Consider the following 18,213-nt stretch of genomic DNA (forward strand, 5'->3'; position numbering starts at 1 on the left):
GTCCTGGACCATTCAGAGCTTTATAGACCAGCATCAGAACTTTAAAGTCTATCCTCTGATGGACAGGCAGCCGGTGTAAAGTTCTCAGAGCTGGACCGATGTGGTCCACTTCTTTGGTCTCAGTGAGGACTCGAGCAGCAGAGTTCTGAATAAGCTGCAGTTGTCCCACTGACCTGTAAAGATGCATCTTTCCACAAAGATGTTCAGTTTCTGAAGGTTCATGTGTGGCAGTCGGTTTAGAAAGAGCCTAAAGTCTTCCCTAAAAAAAGAATGGATGCTTTCCGATGAGGGGGACATGTGAACATGAATCTCACTCTGCAGACAACAGAAGAGACTCAAATCATTTGATCCAAGCAGCAGAAAGTTAAGCTTATAAAGTTCATGTCTGACTGCTCTGCCTGCTGAGGAGGAAACAGAGATGCAGCAGGAGTCGAGGTATCAAAGAGGTTAGACTTCAGCAAACTTCTGATGGCAAGTTTATATCAGAGGTTTTCAGATAGAATAAAGTATCACTTCTTACCTGCAGACAGAACAGAAGGCACAGCTGTGGCTCGTCATCCAGAAATCCAAAAAGCAACGATAAGGAACTGGCACAAGGTAAAGGAAACCTGCTTGGTTTAACACTGATGGTGGTGATGACTGGAAATCTGAATTGAATCCAGCTGTGAAACAAAGGCAGAACATAGGGTGTGTTCGAAACCGCAAAGTACTCCTACTACTCCTACTAACTTTTTGAGTTAGTATGCGAGTTTGAGTAAGCGAGAAGTTCCCGGATGCATACTAGATTCGCTGAAATGTTGGGTATGCATCATGAGGTTACTACTCATACTCAAACTACCCAAGATGCAACGTAACGTGACGTCGCCGATCGTCACTTCCTGTCAAAACGGCAGTTTCAAGCTAGCTACAACGAGGGTAGGTTCACTTCCTGTTTTCAAAACAAAAGCACCAATTTTATCGTAATGGCGTTCCCTATGATAAAAGGCAACGGGTATTTTATTTTGTGAAAATAACCGGAAGTGCGTTGCTCACTGCGGCTAGCTTTAGTAGCGCCGAATTCGTGGTAACAAAATTGTAAATAGCCGGTATTTTGTCAGGTTTTCAACACGTTGGGGATCTAAACGACTACTGTCTCGCCTGAAAATGTTTCAAATGTTGCTAAAGTTTACAGAGTTTAGAGCTTAAGCGAAAACAACTTCAGGCCGGCTGATTTCGGCTCGGGCAGGAGCGAGATGCAATGTCGGTAAACGCTCTGCATACTGTCTGATTGATGAGTATGTAGTATGGAGTATGCGGTTTCGAACACAACCATACTCTACAAAATCCTACAGGAAGTAAAGCTAAACACCGACCGAACACGATGATAAAAAAAACAAGAATTTACAAAAACTAAAACTATGAAACCATGACAGTCGCAGTGGGACATTCGGCTCTTAGTTGGTTATTAGGTGGATTATGCATAAAAACTGTCTGCCAGAGCTTTTCCTGCAGCATTTTCTCCTTCTCTTTTCTTCCAAAGATAAGTTTATCTTGGTTACTGTTGGTTTAGTTTGTCCAGTTTCATGGATTTAATGGGATTTATTTAGTTTTTTCTTTCTTTCTTTGTTTCTGTTTATTTTACAGCGAGTCGTTCTGTTTTTCCTCAGCCCAACAAAACCCCGTTTTCATGCATAAATTTAAAACTCACCAATGGTTTATGCATCCAAACCCAACTAAACAGCACATACAAACAAAAGTGAAGTTTCAAATGAAACTATTTCAAACTTTCTGAGGCAATCTGAAGCTAAACTCTGGTTTCCTGGATGATCACAGTCATCAGATGGTGTGAAACTCCACCACCTAATCCCTCCACCTTCCTTTTGTCAGAGTTTAATGAAATGCTGTAAGACTGTGCTCCAAAGTGTAATTATTTCTGTGTCAACGTGCACCAAGTGAGAGATGGTCATGTTCCATGTGTGATGCTGATGAAGACTGTTTAGGCCAAGCTGCTGTTTGAGATAAAGCAGCGATCAGTAAGCCAGGACATACACATCATAAATTATTAAAGTAAGTCCAGAGATACACGGTAACATTTTATTCCAAGACAAACGGGGGTTTTGTTCTGCATAATATATAAACCAAACCAGAGAGGCCATCGCAAAACCTGATTAATGCTACAACACGACTGCCTCCACTGACTTATATCTACAATAAGTGTGAGGCAAATGGAGGACAAGCTGGCAGTCTTTAATCTAAACTAAACTTTTAAAGCACTTTTGGTCAGATGTGTAAAGAACGGTGGTTGGAAGACGAAAAGCTGAAAATCAAAAGTTCAAATGATTCAGTTTGGTTCGCATAATAATTTTTTTTTTTGCTAATAAATTGGGAGATTAATTTAAACACGTGCAAACGTAAATGGAAAGGCAGTATTTAAAGATGAAATAGAGTTTGTTCAGTTCCCGGCAGCTTTAAAGTGAATATCTGGTTAAAGAAAACTGCTCAGAGTCTGGAGCGGTGTGACGAATGTACGCAGTGGGATTAGTTTGGAGAAAGCTGACTGTGCTATTACAGCACTTCATAACACTCAACATTCGACTTGGATGATCTGTTGTACTGACATTCTTTATCATGCTTTGTTTTTTTAATCCAATTTGTGCTACCAAACGATATGGACATAAATATTGATACCTTAAGTCTGTAAAAATTGTTGAAGGGGGACGTAGTGTTATACATGAGGTCATCTGCAAAAGTATTGAGGAAAAATGTGCATTCATTGATTGAAACGTGCACACATATAAATGGAACTGCAATAATAAAGGGATAGTTCGCCTCTTGACATGAAGCTGTATGACATCCCATACTAGCAATATCATTTATGAACATTTTCTTACCCCCTGCTGCGTCCTGTGAGCCGAGTTCCAGCCTCGTTTTGGCGTTGACGAAAGTAGTCCGGCTAGTTGGCTGGGGTTTAAAAAATAAAGCGTTTTGCTTCTCAAAACAATATGCGTTCAAAAGAGTAATACATTTGCATCACAAAATTGTCCACACAGAAAAAGTCAGACCTCACATCGCTCGGCGCTATTTTCTCTCCCTTCGTAGCACTGCCTGCTGTGTAGACCGAAGTGCAGACCGAAGAGCAGACCGAGCAGTCCCCTGCTTCCCAGCAGCAAACACCGTAACAGGCGCGGCTATCGCTAGGTGGCTGTACGCATTGATATCAAGGGAGGCAAAAATAGCGCCAATATTGCTAATATGGGATGTCATACAGCTTCATGTCAAAAGAGGCGAACTATCTCTTAAAGGAAAACTCCGGGGCATTTGAAGCGCAATCCCATTGCTAGAGGTTGTCAAATACTGATAGTAGGACACAAACAGGTGCAAATCGGCGCTCCCTGTGTGGAGATAGCGCTGTTTGCGCAGCCTGTCATGCAAGGCTAATACGTTGTATGTTATGTATGATATGCCAAGTTTTCAGCTAACAGCTCTTTGGGAATCACCTTGTTGCTGCAGAAATTCTGTTTTCTGTCTGTCAGACTGTGTTATCTTTGCTGTTTTTCACAGATGCAGCTAAAGAAACAGGAACAAATTATGTGTCTCTGTGACAGGCTGCTGGGAACAAAGTGCCTGAAGATACAATCAAAGACAAGTTCTTTGTCTGTTATGTGTAGAGCAACACTGGTCGTTCAACCCCCTGAGTTCGGTTCCTTTTAATGCTTGAATGATTCATAGGTCAGTGTTGAGTGGCTGAAAATAGTCAGGTACAAGGACTGGACTCAAAATGAGTGAAAAGGTAGCAAATGGCCAAAGAAAAACTATGAAAGACTTTCAGAAAGCCTGGAGAACTATTGTTCAACACAACTTTAGAATATTGATAGAAAGTCCGGCTGCCTGGAAGCAAAACATAAAGAAATGAAGGCTGGATCATCACTTTTACTGTCGGGTGCTTTCAAGAACATACAAATGAAACACAAAAATGACACATCAGACATTCAGAAAGTTTAAAACAAGGTGTTTGTTAATGGGTACAGTCATTATTTTTACTTAATTTATTTCGTTATGCACTTATTTGTGTATTTAAGTAACACGTAGAAGCTTAGTGACGGATCTTAACAGAACAGGAGGGAACCTAAACAGGTGTTTTTGGCATCTGAGTTTGTAGATTGACAAAAGGTGAGAGGATCGAAGTAGGTGGAAGCAGACGGGTAGATAAAGGGAAGTTAAAGGTGTAATTCAATGCTAATTCAAGATTTTTGAGTGTTCGTCTTCAACATCTTTTCTTCTTTTGTAAAGCAAACATCATCCGTCCTGTCACCAATTAAATATCACGGCACCTTCAACTCAACCAACCCCCTCTGTCCCTTTTAAACCTTTCCCTATCCTTGATGTGTTGAATCTTATTAACAGTCGACTCGCTGTAACGCCGGCTCATCTGAAACCCTCTGCTGTCTGTTTGTCATGCGGGGCTTCACCCATTTCAGCTGATGCTTGTTAGAGAGAGGGGGAGAAAAAAGTGGGCTTTGCTCCACTTACACTGAAGAAATCAGGAGGGGTGAAATCTGAGAAAATGTTAATTAATGGCGAATTGAGGAGAACACTGGCAATTAGTGCAGGCTGACAGATGAGGAAGGCTGAACTGGAGACTTTGATGCTTGCGGGGCTCTTCGCTGTCACACACTGAGCTCCACGCCTGGTTTGCCAGCAGGGCCATGTAGATGAGAGCCGCTGTTTGGTGCATGCTGAGCAGGGAGATGCTTATTTCTCACACAGATGTGGAATGAACAAACAAACACATCAGCTGACACACAGATGCATGCAGAAAATGTGATGTTTGTGTATATATTTCAGTTTTAGGGGACGTTGTTACGCTGCTGTGTGGTTCTGTGACTCCTTATTTCTGTACGCTGTTGTGGAAAAGCGGCAGCCTTGGGAGTTGCGTTGCGTTGCTATTGTTAAGATTGGATCAGTTGTCTGGTGTTTTCTTTGTCTGCTCTGTGGAGCCCCTCTGATTGGGATTTTTAGAGACTGTTGAAGTCAGTTTGGTTTACATGTTTCTTCAAGAAATCTTGGCCCCAGGGCCACATTCAGCTAATCAGAAGTCCAGACTTTTGAGGGCTTCAAATATATATTTTTGCCTTTATTAGGATTCCCACGATTACTTACTGAAGTATCAGTGGTAAAAAGTCTCATCCTTAAACATCAGATCGTCCAATAATCCACATTCAAAGTTAAATTAGAATTGTTTATTGAATCATATGCATCATGAGGTGGAAAGCTTGGCTCTTACTTGACAACTTTGCACATTTCTTCTTGCACGATGTTCATTTCTTTTACCTTGTGACTGGTTCACTGCATTTGTTCATTAACTGGAAGGTATGATCCAAAACCAACGGCTGTGTGTCATGGTTATGTAATGGCTGTGGAAGATCTTGATAATAAGGCTTTAAAAAGATCAAGTATTTTGAGATTGTTCCGATTTTCTGACGAAAATCAAGATTGGCTCGTATGCTGCTTTAGGCTTCAAAAGGTCATTTAAGAAAACGGCCAACAAGTTTCTCCACTAATTATCTTCACATGAGGACTTGCTCAACCATTTCTTGAGTAGTTTTTGTTCTGGTGCTGATTCAAGGACCGAGAACACCAAATAAATCAGATTTCTTTACTTCACTGCATTTGTTCATCAACTGGAAGGTATAATCCAAAACCAACGGCTGTTTGTCATGGCTGTGGAAGATCTTGATAATAGGGCTTTGAAAAGATGAAGTTTTTTTAGATTGTTCCAATTGTCTGACTCAAGATTGGCTCGTATGCTGCTTTAGGCTTCAAAAGGTCGTTTAAGAAAACAGCCAACAAGTCTCTCCACTAATTGTCTTCACGTTAGGCTGTTTGTACATCTGTCAATGATAAAACAGGACTTGCTCAACCATTTCTTTACTTCACTGCTTTGTTCTTTCGTTGTTATATGTTTAGTTGCAGTGAAAACGGTGTTTTCGGGATGTGTCCGCATGCTGTTATTGTTTAAAGTTGGGGTGAAAATCAGACCCCTACACGTGCGTTCAGTTTCACAATGACTGAGATTTATAAAGGTGCACCATACATAAGCAAGGCTTTATAAATCTGCCAAAAAAAAGTGCAGATTTGCATTTCTGCCTCTGCGTACACAGCTTTAGTCATGAAACTACACAGCTTAACCTGCCTGACCTGACCTGACACCTATTGAAAACAACTGGTGCAACATTTTCACTCCTTAGTCCAAACTTTATGAAACCTTGTGGTGTTTACAGAAAGCAAAAAAACCTGTCTCTGTATTGATTTAACTCAAATAAGGGTATTCGAGTCGTTTTCTCTTGCTTTTGTTTCACTTACATTTTACTTCAAATCTAAACTTTCTGTCTGTAATATTTTGTTCGTTTTTAGGTGTTTATTCTTTTTGTTTGAAACCCATAAAGAGTCCATAAAGTTGAATCAATTGGTAAACCATGTGGTGTAATATTTATTCCATGTCTTGGAACACAAAAATTCAACAAACCCAGTTTAGGGTTCTGCACAGAATACACAACACCTCTTACAAAAATGGGTTTAACCGACACCCGATACTTGTTCGCTCTCCGATAACCACCCCATGTACTCTGGCTTTGTTGGCCCAGTTGAGCAGTCCTCGGTGTCAGCATCCCACAATTCCCCTCTGCCGTACCACGAGGTGATTTATCCTCATTGACCATAACCAAACACCTCCAAACTGTTATATTAATACTTTTAACCATCGCAGGAAGTAATCTACTCAACTGGAAAGATTTTACTTGACTGATCATGTGAATTTAGATAAACTAACTTCAACTCTCAAGAACAAAACCTGGTTCCCATTCCCATCATTGTATTATATCTATAATCTAATCTAATCCACTTCTGTCTTTCATTGTATTTTTGGATGAAACACCAATTAGGACCATCATTAACACCACAGCTTGGCTCTTGTTTTTGTTGTACCCTCAACCTTCGTCTCTTTATGTCTGTAGGCGAACCTGCGGTGGCCAGAGAGAATAACTGCTTGAACGCCGCCAAAGCCTGCAACCTGAACGACACGTGTAAGAAGTACCGCTCTGCCTACATCAGCCCCTGCACCACCCGAGTCTCCACCGCAGAAATATGCAACAAGAGGAAGTGCCACAAGGCCCTGCGGCAGTTCTTTGACAAGGCAAGGCACATCTGTCACAAAAAGCAAACTGGCTGGAGGTTCTCCGAAACAAATGAGAAAAAAAACTGATTTGAAAGCCGAATGGTCATCACCACAAGGAAGAAAAATGTTTCAATTGATAAGTTAAAGAGGCTGTCAGAGACTTGTCTGTTCAGAGTTTGTTTTTCCAGAAATAAACATTGATTCAGCCATCAAATACAAAAGAAAAATAAAAATTCATGAGGAGCTTTGTAATCTCTGTGCCCCTTTGGAATAACTTTAACTGGCTCTGCTTCAGCTAAGAATAAATGGAAAGTTGCAAAGAATGCGTGACATTGTTAGTCTTAGAGTGATGTGTGATGTTGTTGAACAGCTTTAAGCTTCAAGTTGTCTTTATGTTGCTGATTAAACCACGATTTGTTGCAGCTTTGTTACCATTTACGCTGTCGTTCAACCTTAACGCTTTAGAATATATCGATGTTTTGTGTTAACAGGCACAACAGACTTTTTTACATTAGCTTGATAAATTATAATATTTTCACGATTGTTTTATAAAAATTGTTCACTTTTATGGTTAATATCTGTTCATTATCTGATGGTTGTACCTGCTGTCCAAGCGGAATCAACAGATTTAACTTTGATTTGGAGTTCTTTTTCTTTATGTGCAATACAGAAGATTTAGCTAGCTGTTAGCAGTTAGCAGTTAGCATGAGCAGCAGTAGCCTCCACGGATGTCTGGGAAAACACAGAACGTGGAAAATGTGGCACAGAAGTATCACAAAAAAAGACTGAAAATGAAAGATGACTTCACTTCTAAAGTTAATGTTCTGATTTATTGTGTTTTACAGGTTCCTCCAAAGCACAGCTATGGCATGCTCTTCTGCTCATGCCCTCTCAGCGACCAGACCGCATGCTCTGAACGCAGGCGTCAAACTATTGTCCCCGTCTGCTCGTACGAGGAAAAACAGAAACCCAACTGTCTTGAGCTGCAGGCCTCCTGCAAGACCAACTACATCTGCAGGTTGGAAACAAAAGTGCACCTATTTATTCTTCATGATTTAAGCATTTTTATGCTTTATTAGACACCCAGTAAGAATGGGATGATGGTAATGGGGCAAAAGAGATCAGTAGCTCGATGTGATCCTCCAACCGGACTGATTTGTTTGGCATTGTTATGAGATGTTTTATGACAAGCTATACTGAAACCACATGTAATTGCTCAACCAGGTCATGGAAATTATATGTGTTTAAAGAGAAGGCAGCTGGGCTTCCTGTGAGCTGTTTAATATCCTATCTGCTCATCGTGTGGTCAACTTAATTATCAGTCAACTCAAAATGGGAGCTGCCAGTTTTGTTTTGTGGCTTCTTCTCAATCTATAATGGAGGTGATTTGATCTTAATGGGCATTGTCTGAAAGTGTCGAGGCATGAGAAATGTCCATGCCCCATTGCCTCTTGATCGGGAATGCCCCAAGGCTTGGTACTGGGTTCCCTTCTCTTTAAAAATGCACCAATTCCTTTGGCCTGGTCATTTGCCTGCATGGTTTCTGATTTCACTGCTATGCAGATGATATGCAGCTTTATCTGTACTTCCTACCAGGTGACCTCACTGAATCTGCGTAAATCTCAGCTTGTTTCTCTAACATATCCACATGGATGGACGACCGCCTCCCTCAACTAAACCTTTCTAAGACTGAGCTTTTGGTCAACCCAGTCAATCATTCCATCCAGCACAATATCAACATAAAAAATGCCTCTTCAGCTATCTCTCGAACAAAGCTTGCAAGAATCCTGGGAGTTATGTCAGAAAACCTCTTTTATCGATCATCTGTCTCTCAATCTTATCGCTTTGCACTCTACAACATTAAAAATTCAGGCCATATCTGACTCAGTAAGCCAGGAACATCTTCTGGTGTTGCCACCCCTACAGACAAGGCAGTCACGGTTCAAGCTGTTCCCATTTCCGGTTCCATGATAGTCAGATGAGCTACCAAGTGATATCAGAGCAGGGATATCCCTCTATGCCTTCAAGAATCTCTTGAAGAGCAATTAGACTTGACCTTCCTCACCTAACACTGCACTTCTTTAGTTGTTCTACAGAAACTTTGTCATTTAGATAGATTTCAAACTGATTTAGCTCTGGGACTCGATATTACAAAATCTTGTAAAACATCAGTGAAAAGTTGCCCATTTGAACAAAATCCATCACAGATAAATTCTGAAAACCTAAACAAAACACAGAGTAATAGAATTACAGTGAAACTTCAGATTTATCGAGCCAACATGATTTTGACCTGTTTAACTAATCTCCAACTGGCCCATAACTCAGTCCCCAAAACCTTCAAAAAGAAACCCTGGAACTTTTACTCCCAATGCAACTAATGACTAATCGGAAGCCTAAAATCGTCAAAAAAGAAGTACAACCGCCGTCCAGTCACCTTCTCTTTGAGTATTTCAGATTTGTTTGGAGTGCTTTGCACTGTATTTATATATCAAATATGAGACTTCAAGTAATAAATTGACCTTCCAAGCTATAATTACCTCTAATGTTGATATGACCTCAGTTTACAGGTTTATAAGCACGCTCTACATTAAAGAAAACTTTTTAATGTTAGCAGTTAGTGTTAAAATTGCAGGCTGATTATCAAGGTGAGTGTAATTGAGGACCCAAATGCAGACTCACACAGAGATGTAACAAAAAATGAGCTTTAATAACTTACTGAAAGTGACGAAAGAAAAAAAACTCGAGGCACTACAGGAGCAGTCCATCGAAAACAGAATCCAGTGGTACAAAACAACAGCAAAAATCAAGTTTCAAGGCTCTTTGTATGTCGTAGAAACTGATTCTCTGTGTTTTTGCCCGAAAATAAAGCCTGATCTCAGAAGGTGAAACAGACAGTCGGTGTGCTGGGATGAGCCTTTGATGATTTGGAACGCTCTGCTCCTGCTGTAGATGTCTTGCAGAGAGCTGATCAGCATCCCTCAGCAGCATGGATCACTCTCTGGAGGGCTTCGCGGTCCAGCGCACCGCAGTGGCTGAAAAAGAAAGTCTATGATCGCTTGGTAGACCACAAACTTCCTCAGCTTTCTCAGATGGCACAAGTTTGAGCTTGGATATGCTCGGTCCATGTCAAATCCGTAGAGATTTGAGCAGTCAACCCTTTGAAGCTGCTCACCATCTGTACCGGAGATCCCTAATGTTTGAGGTGATGTGGGGCCACTGCTTTCTCCTGCTGAGCTCCACCACCAACTCCTCAACCTTTCCAACCTCCGTATGGAGCAGACAACCAAAGCGCCGCGCTGCTCGTCTTCTTTGTCTGTAATATTCCTTTTATCTTTTATCTGCACAAGTTCAGCCACAGAGGGACCTCGTGGCCCCCCATATATGTTACAAAAGGGGGACGTGAATACTGTGAATTGCCTTTAACGACAACACAGGTGTGGCAGTAACCGGGTGTGAAACTAGGACAGAAAGCTACAGAGAGCTAAACTAAGTCACCAAGTAGAGCTAACTAAGGTGAAGAAGGAGACCCAAAAGTAGGTTAAAAACTCTTCACAAATAACATAAAAAGTAGTTAAAATAAGTGGAAATCTGCAGCTCTGATCAATCAGAATCATTCTAACCCATACTCACAGAATACTTGGCTATTAGGCAAGGCAAGGCAAGGCATCTTTATTTATATAGCGCATTTCATACCACAGGCAACTCAATGTGCTTTACATAAAGACAAGGCATTTAAAAGAACAGCATAAAGCAGCAATTTAAAGAGAGAAAAAAAATAGAATAAAAATTAAAAACACAGTTAAAAGCAATCAAAGAAGAGGGGAAAAAGAAAGATATCAACTCAACCATACGCACACCGAAAGAGAAGACCGTGTGTAGACCGTGCAGACCGAAGTGCAGACCGAGCAGTCCCCTGCTTCCGAGCAGCAAACACCGTAACAGGTGCGGCTGTCGGCAGGCGGCAGCAGGCAGTGATACGAAAGGAGAGAAAATTGGGCCAAGCGATTGTGAGGTCTGACTTTTTCCTGGAGAACGATTTTCTGATGCAAATGTATTACTCTTTTGAACGCATATTGTTTTGAGAAGCAAAATTATTTTTTAAATCCCAGCCAACTAGCCGGACTACTTTCGTCAACACCAAAACAATGCTGGAACTCGGCTCACAGGACGCAGCAGGGGGTAAGAAAATGTTCATAAATGATGTTGCTAGTATGGGATGTCATACAGCTTCATTTCAAAAGAGGCGAACGATACCTTTAACTTCGGTCACATGCACTCAGACCCTCATCTTAACCGTAATATCTCAGTACCTACGATGTCACTGTGTCCTCACTGTGAGACAATCGCTCTCATTCACAGACGCCTCTTTACAGCAGTCACCAACACCAGCAGAAATTAATCGCCTGCCTTCCTCCCCAAATTAAGTGTGTGTGTGTCAATGTAGTCTCCAGGGCCCACAGTCAACAGTATTACGGGGCTCTGGGATTAAATGGAAGCAATACGTATCTTAAATGAGCTCCACTTGTAGTGTGGCCCCAGGTCTCCTGCCTCCTCTGTCTCTTGTGAACTTGTGAATTCATACCACAAGTTTCCACCACTCCTCTCAATCTTTGTCTTTCTTTGTCTCTCCATGGCGCCCTCTATCTATCAAACGTACGCTCAGGGCTGAACAACAGGTCTCTCTGCAGAGCCGCTTCCTCTCGGCCCATTTGACAGTTAGCACAGATAGATTAAAGCCATGCATTTTCACGAGCTCCCCTAACATATGTCAGGTGTGGTGTTTGGGCTGCTGTTGACGACTCTCGCTGCTCTGAACCAGACTGGTGTGATTAGATGGATCCCGCTGGCAGTGCATAGACTGAGGGCTGTGTTTAAAACCGCATACTACATACTTCCATACTTCCATACTGCATACTCATCGATCAGACAGTATGCAGAGTGTTTACCCACAATGCATTTCGCTCCTGCCCGAGCCGAAATCTGCCGGCCTGAAGCTGATTTCTGTTAAGCTCTAAACTCTGTAAACTTTAGCAACATTTGAAACATTTTCAGGCGAGACAGTAGTCGTTTAGATCCCCAACGTGTTGAAAACCTGACAAAATACCGGCTATTTACAATTTTGTTCCCACGAATTCGGCGCTACTAAAGCTAGCCGTAGTGAGCAACGCACTTCCAGTTATTTTCACAAAATGAAATACCCGTTGCCTTTTATCATAGGGAAAGCCATTACGATACAATTGGTGCTTTTGTTTTGAAAACAGGAAGTGAACCTACCCTCGTTGTAGCTAGCTTGAAACTGCCGTTTTGACAGGAAATGACGATCGGCGACGCCACGTTACGTTGCATCTTGGGTAGTTTGAGTATGAGTAGTAACCTCATGATGCATACCCAACATTTCGGAGAATCTAGTATGCATTCGGGAACTTCTCGCTTACTCAAACTAGCATGCTAACTCAAAAAGTTAGTAGGAGTAGTAGGAGAAGTATGCGGTTTCGAACACAGCCTAAGTTTGTATGAGCAGCACATACAGCTGCTTCCTGTTATATGGTTGTACGTATTTAAATAAACAACCAATCTGTGTTGCTGGAGTTTTATTCTTCCTGGTGACAGTTTCACACCACTTCTTCTTGTAGATGGGCGTCGTGTTCAGAAGAAAAACGAGGATAAAATGTGACTTTTTTTCTTCCCCAATGAAGGAAATGCATTTAACACTTTGGTGTGATATTGATCAACTGCAGGAGTGAGCCTCGGCACCAGATAAATATGCTTTGATTTGATAGAAAAAGACGGCACAGTGCTCCAATGATGCATACCGCTTTGCACTAAATCATCGGTCATTTACCTTGAACGGCACCGAAGAAATCAGTGCAACGTGTCGTATCCTGTTAGGAGAAAACAAGCTTTGGTTTGAACTTATTTAATCATAACGCTACTAAATCAACCTACAAAACAAGCTCAATATTATCCCAAATAATGAGAAATATGTAATATGGCTTCTGTAGTCATTGGATAACCCATCTTATTGTTGGAAACTTATTTAAAAGGTTCCAAACTCATTTGCATTTCCTGAATATCTGCTTTAATTCAGACTGGCTGTGACATATTATTATGAGAACACGTTTCACAGTAGAATATTTAACGCTGAATATGACACCTAAAAACATTTCCTCATGTTTTCATTCACATAAAGTGTTGCAAAAGCCCGTTTTATCATGAGTTTGGAAGTTTTCTGTATTCTGTAAATAAAGTTTGAACTTTATTTCGCTGTCTTTGCTGACCGAGGTTTCAGCTGCTCGACAGTCCCTGGTTGTTGTTGTGGTCCGATTCTCCTCTTCACGATGCGCCGTCCATTTTCAACAGGAGACAGATGTGGTTGTAGATGCAGATGTGACCTATAGATGCAGGCCAGTCAGGCCCACACACTCTGTGTGCATGAAGCCACGCTGTGGGAAGTGTAGGATGAGTTCTGGCACCTTGATGGTAGCATATATCTCTTGGAAATTCAAGTATCCCCCTCTGCATCTTTTGCTTCTCTGTCTTTGTCAAAAGCTGCCGAAACAGGTCGTCTTTAACTTTGATTGTTGAGGGTTTTGTCTATTTTTTTTTTTGGATGATTAGTTAAAACGAAGAGAGAGTCTGTCCCCAGTAAACTCAACTCAACTTTATTTATAAAGCCCTTTAAAAACAGCCGTGGCTGAAACAAAGTGCTATACATGAATAACAACACGAAGTACAAGGCATAAAACATAAGAGCAATGTAAAAACAATAACAAACAATAACAATATTAAAACAATAAAAACAATAACAGAAACAGAGTCTCAAGCTGGGTTAAAAGCCAGGTAAACTAACCGACCATAAGGTGTACAACCAGCCATCTAAACTAAACTTTCTCATGTGTATCATTAACTTAAAATCAGTATCAGACATTTTTCAGCATCTTTTATCCTTCTGTTTTGTTCATCGGCTTTACATTTGAACTTAAAGTAACCTAAGCTTACCGGGCCTGTAACATTCAGACGATGTGGGGGGTTAGGGTTAGGCCTGGATACATCTGGAGTGTGGAAGCTGCCCGGTCCATTTTTAGATCTGTGATATGCTCCCTGTTTCCCAACCCCACAAACCCCATTAAACCAGTTCTCCTCTAATTCAATTATCTGCAATTCGATTAGAATCTGGTCACAGTTTAAAAGACATTTCAACCTTTCAACGGTGTCAATACACTCCCAACCTCCACCTTAGATTCAGGCCTTCGCCTCGCTTCTGTTTGCACAACTTTCTGAGAAGTCTGACCTTCCAAAATCAGATTGCTTTAGATATCTCCGCAAAGAAGAACATTGCCTCCTTTCCAGATCTGCCATTAGATGACACGACTGACAATAGAGAGGTTTGATTTCAGTTCTCTATAACGAGATCCACAACATCCCCCCCCCGAGTCACTGCAGGGAATTAGACCGCAGGGTGGTGATGAGAGAGGATCAATGGGAGGCTGAACTAAGCCTAGTACACACCACCTCCCCTTGTGCTGGACTCAACCTCCTATGAGTCTGCTGGACAAGAGCTAAACCGCATTTAGTTGATGGATTAGATGCTCACTGAGACAGATTTGTGCAATAAAAACTTGAAAACAAACTTTTTTTTTTTGCAAAATCTTCCAAAGAAAGTGTAGTTTTTGAAGCCTTTTTTTTACCCTTTTTTGTACCATTTTAACTGTGGATTTAGGAAATAAAACACATAAAACCCCTCAGTTTTGGTTTCACTGACAGATACATGATGGTGTGTTCAGTCTGTGCTTCTTTCCCTTTGGAAACATGACTGAAAACTTCCTAAATAAGATCCAGATTGTAAAAAAGGGGAATGTTTGTGTCCAAAAGTTGCATTAAAAGGTTTAACTCTGTGTCAAAGAGCCTGTTTATCCCATTTAATCTCACTCCAGAACAGCCTTTCACCTCGTTCATTCCAGGATATAAACCAGCTGCCGCATACGTAAGAGGCTCATCTTACTCCACTGAAGGCAGCCATTAGGAAGGCTAATTGAATTGAGAGAAATGACTTCCAGAGTACACTAATTAGGACCGAGCTCGTTTACAATCACAATGGCCATCTGAATTTCTGGATTTCTGGTATGATGTGTGGTGGGAGATATAATTTTGTGGATCTGTGTGTGTTTTAGGTCACGACTGGCTGACTTCTTTGTTAACTGCCAGTCGGAGCCTCGATCGCTGTCAGGATGTCTGAAGGAGAACTACGCCGACTGCCTCCTCGCTTACTCGGGTCTGATTGGTGAGTTTACGCCTAAATTTGACAATTTTTTTTGGTCCGTTTTTGTCTTAGTATTCATTCTCATGGAAGTGGTTCTGTTTTGTTTTTCCGACTTTCATAAATGTCAACGAACCTCCAAGTAACGTCAAACTTTGACACGAAGAACTGATTCCTTCTAAACAAACCATCCTTTCCCTTTTTCTTCGTCCTTGCAAGTAACCAAAGCAGACCGCACACACACACACTGTCCACACAGCACCAATTCATTCTGCCTACTGCAAAATAAAAAGGCCTATTCTGGAGTGCAGCCAGCTCGAGGGAACAATCCATTGGGGGAGTGAGAAATCACTGACTGAAGCTATTTGCTTTCCCTCGCAAAGAGAAAGCCCATTCTTCACCCCAGCTCCTCTGCATTCCGCTCTCTGCAGAGAAACTGCTCCTCTTACGTGGAAAGAAAATAAATAAAACCATGCACAAATGTGTTATTATTAGGGCTGGGCAACAATTAAAGTTTTTAATCTAATTAATCACATGATTTCCCTGATTAATCACGATTAATCGCATTTGTACGCAAAATCCAAAAATTAATCCAAAAGTAGTGTATAGCTTTTAGCATTTAGTTTTATTTTAAATGTGCTGCCATATGAATGAAAGTGCCATAACATTTGTTGTGCAAACACACTTTTAACATCAGCATCTTTATGTAGTTTTTATGTAGAAGCCTCGCTCCACTGTCTGTTTCCTTGAATGACTTGCTGCTATCAGTTTTGTGTTTTGCCTTTAAAGGAATAATCCGGAGTAAAATGCACTTTAGATCAATTTACGGGATGTTGGGAGTACATACGTTGAGTTGACATCAAAATCATGTCATTCGGATGTGTTTTGAGAATTTCGATTTGACCGTTTTTAGCCAAAAGTCGTTAGCCTGGAAGTCAGAGGGGCATATCATGTCACCGCTACAAAACGCTATTTTTATACCTCTTCTACAGCTCCGGAAATGTTGCTGCTGCAGCTGCCGCTACAGACCGTGGTGAAGTTGGTTTGATATTGGATATTCGACAGATATTCACAATAAGGAAATAAGGTAGCCTGGCGACGCCATCCTACGTACTTCCGCCCAAAGATTTTGGCTCCGCACATAGTCTGGCCAAATCCTCCTACCTCGGTTCGCTCAGTGTTTTGCCAATCAGCAAACAGTTGCGAGTGGTGACGCAGAACATACGCGCGGAGTCCATTGTAGTCCATATAATTGTAGTTCAACCGCAGCGGAAATAAACATGGCGACGGAAAAACGCTAGAAGCTATCCATGAAGTTGTCCCAACTCTGGAGAGCATTACACAATTAAAACAAGAGCAAGAGGAATGCCTCGTCAATTTTGTTAGTGGCAAGGATGTCGTAGCTCTCCTTCCAACTGGCTTTGGGAAAAGTTTGATTTATCAAATGGTACCGGTATAATGAAAGCGGATGTGGGAAGCGTGATTCGCTAGCTAGAGCCTCGCGAGAGTAAGCATGAACCTCGGCGCATAACCTACGTCCTTTCTAAACATTACTGATTGGTTAAGGGAACTCCGTTACTCCAATGAATTTAAGTTGTTGGGTAAGGTCCCGCCCTCCATGGAAACGGATTCCTCTTGGGTTTTCCCAGACTGTTTGACAGAGTCAACAGTCGGCTTTCGCCCAGGCTAGAAATAAGGTGTCTTTTTTTCAAACCAATATCAAACCAACTTCACCACGGTCTTCAGCGACAGCTGCAGCAGCAACTTTTCCGGAAAGGTACTGGCTTGATTAAATTCATTCTGGACTCTATATCCGACCACATGAAGACCTCGGGACACTTCGGTTTGGATTTAGGGACCCTCTACTCACATTCTTAAAACACATCCGAATGACGTATGTACTCCCAACATCCCGTAAATTGATCTAAAGTGCATTTTACTCCGGAGTATCCCTTTAAGTGATATTTTAGACTGGAACTACTACGTTGAGAAGACAATTCAACTTGGCCATGAAAATGGCCGAGTAAAAGTTCCGTACCCTGCTCCAGGTTTGGTGGATCCACCGATTACTTTCTTTTCCGGTTCCGCAGCAGACAGCAACAGACTTTTACAAAATAAAATAAATAATAAAACAGGGGTGGTCCGTGACGTAGTGGGTTGAGCAGGCACCCCATGTACAAGAGGCTACAGTCCTCGCTGCAGCTGGCCCCGGTTTGAGTCCCACATCGGACGACCCTTTGCTGCCTGTTGTTCCCCCTCTCTCTGCCTCCTGCTTCCTGTCTCTCTAAACTTTCCTATCCATTAAAGGCACAAAAGCCCCGCAAAAAATTAATTAATTAAATGAAAATAGATAAATAAATAAAACCTGCGTTAATGCGCAATAAAATATTTATCGGCGTTAAATAAGTAACGAGTTAACGCGATAATGACGAGTTAACTCGCCCAGCCCTAGTTATCATGCATTTATCATTCAGCGCAGGAGGAGGATTGTTCAATTCAGTTCATTTTTATTTATATAGCGCCAAATACAACAAATGTCATCTCAAGGCACTTAAATAATAAAGTCCAATTCAAGCCAATTGGAATTCAGTTCATTGTAATCATAATTATTTACAAAATAATCCAATTCATTCATATAGAGCCAATTCAAAAACAATTTCCTAGCTAAGGAAACCAACAGATTGCACCGAAACTTGTCTTCAGTCCAATCTCCCGGCCTGAGCGTGCCTGAGGCGACTGTGGAGAGAAACGACTCCCTTTTAACAGGAAGAAACCTCTGGCAGAACCAGAACCAGGAAGGGGG

The 18,213-nt window shown here is 41.5% G+C and overlaps 1 protein-coding gene across 2 annotated transcripts in view; it reads left to right on the forward strand.

Annotated features, from left to right (window-relative positions):
* Positions 1 to 18,213, forward strand: part of gfra1a (gdnf family receptor alpha 1a) — a 167,721-nt gene that overhangs the window by 108,747 nt on the left and 40,761 nt on the right. For both annotated transcript variants that reach the window (XM_075480989.1, XM_075481000.1), the window contains 3 exons: positions 6,993 to 7,171; positions 7,999 to 8,171; positions 15,325 to 15,434. In XM_075480989.1, the coding sequence (XP_075337104.1) occupies positions 6,993 to 7,171; positions 7,999 to 8,171; positions 15,325 to 15,434 (462 nt within the window). The remainder of the gene's footprint in view (positions 1 to 6,992; positions 7,172 to 7,998; positions 8,172 to 15,324; positions 15,435 to 18,213) is intronic.

The sequence above is a fragment of the Odontesthes bonariensis genome, chromosome 2, assembly GCF_027942865.1.
Source record: "Odontesthes bonariensis isolate fOdoBon6 chromosome 2, fOdoBon6.hap1, whole genome shotgun sequence".
NCBI lineage: Eukaryota > Metazoa > Chordata > Actinopteri > Atheriniformes > Atherinopsidae > Odontesthes > Odontesthes bonariensis.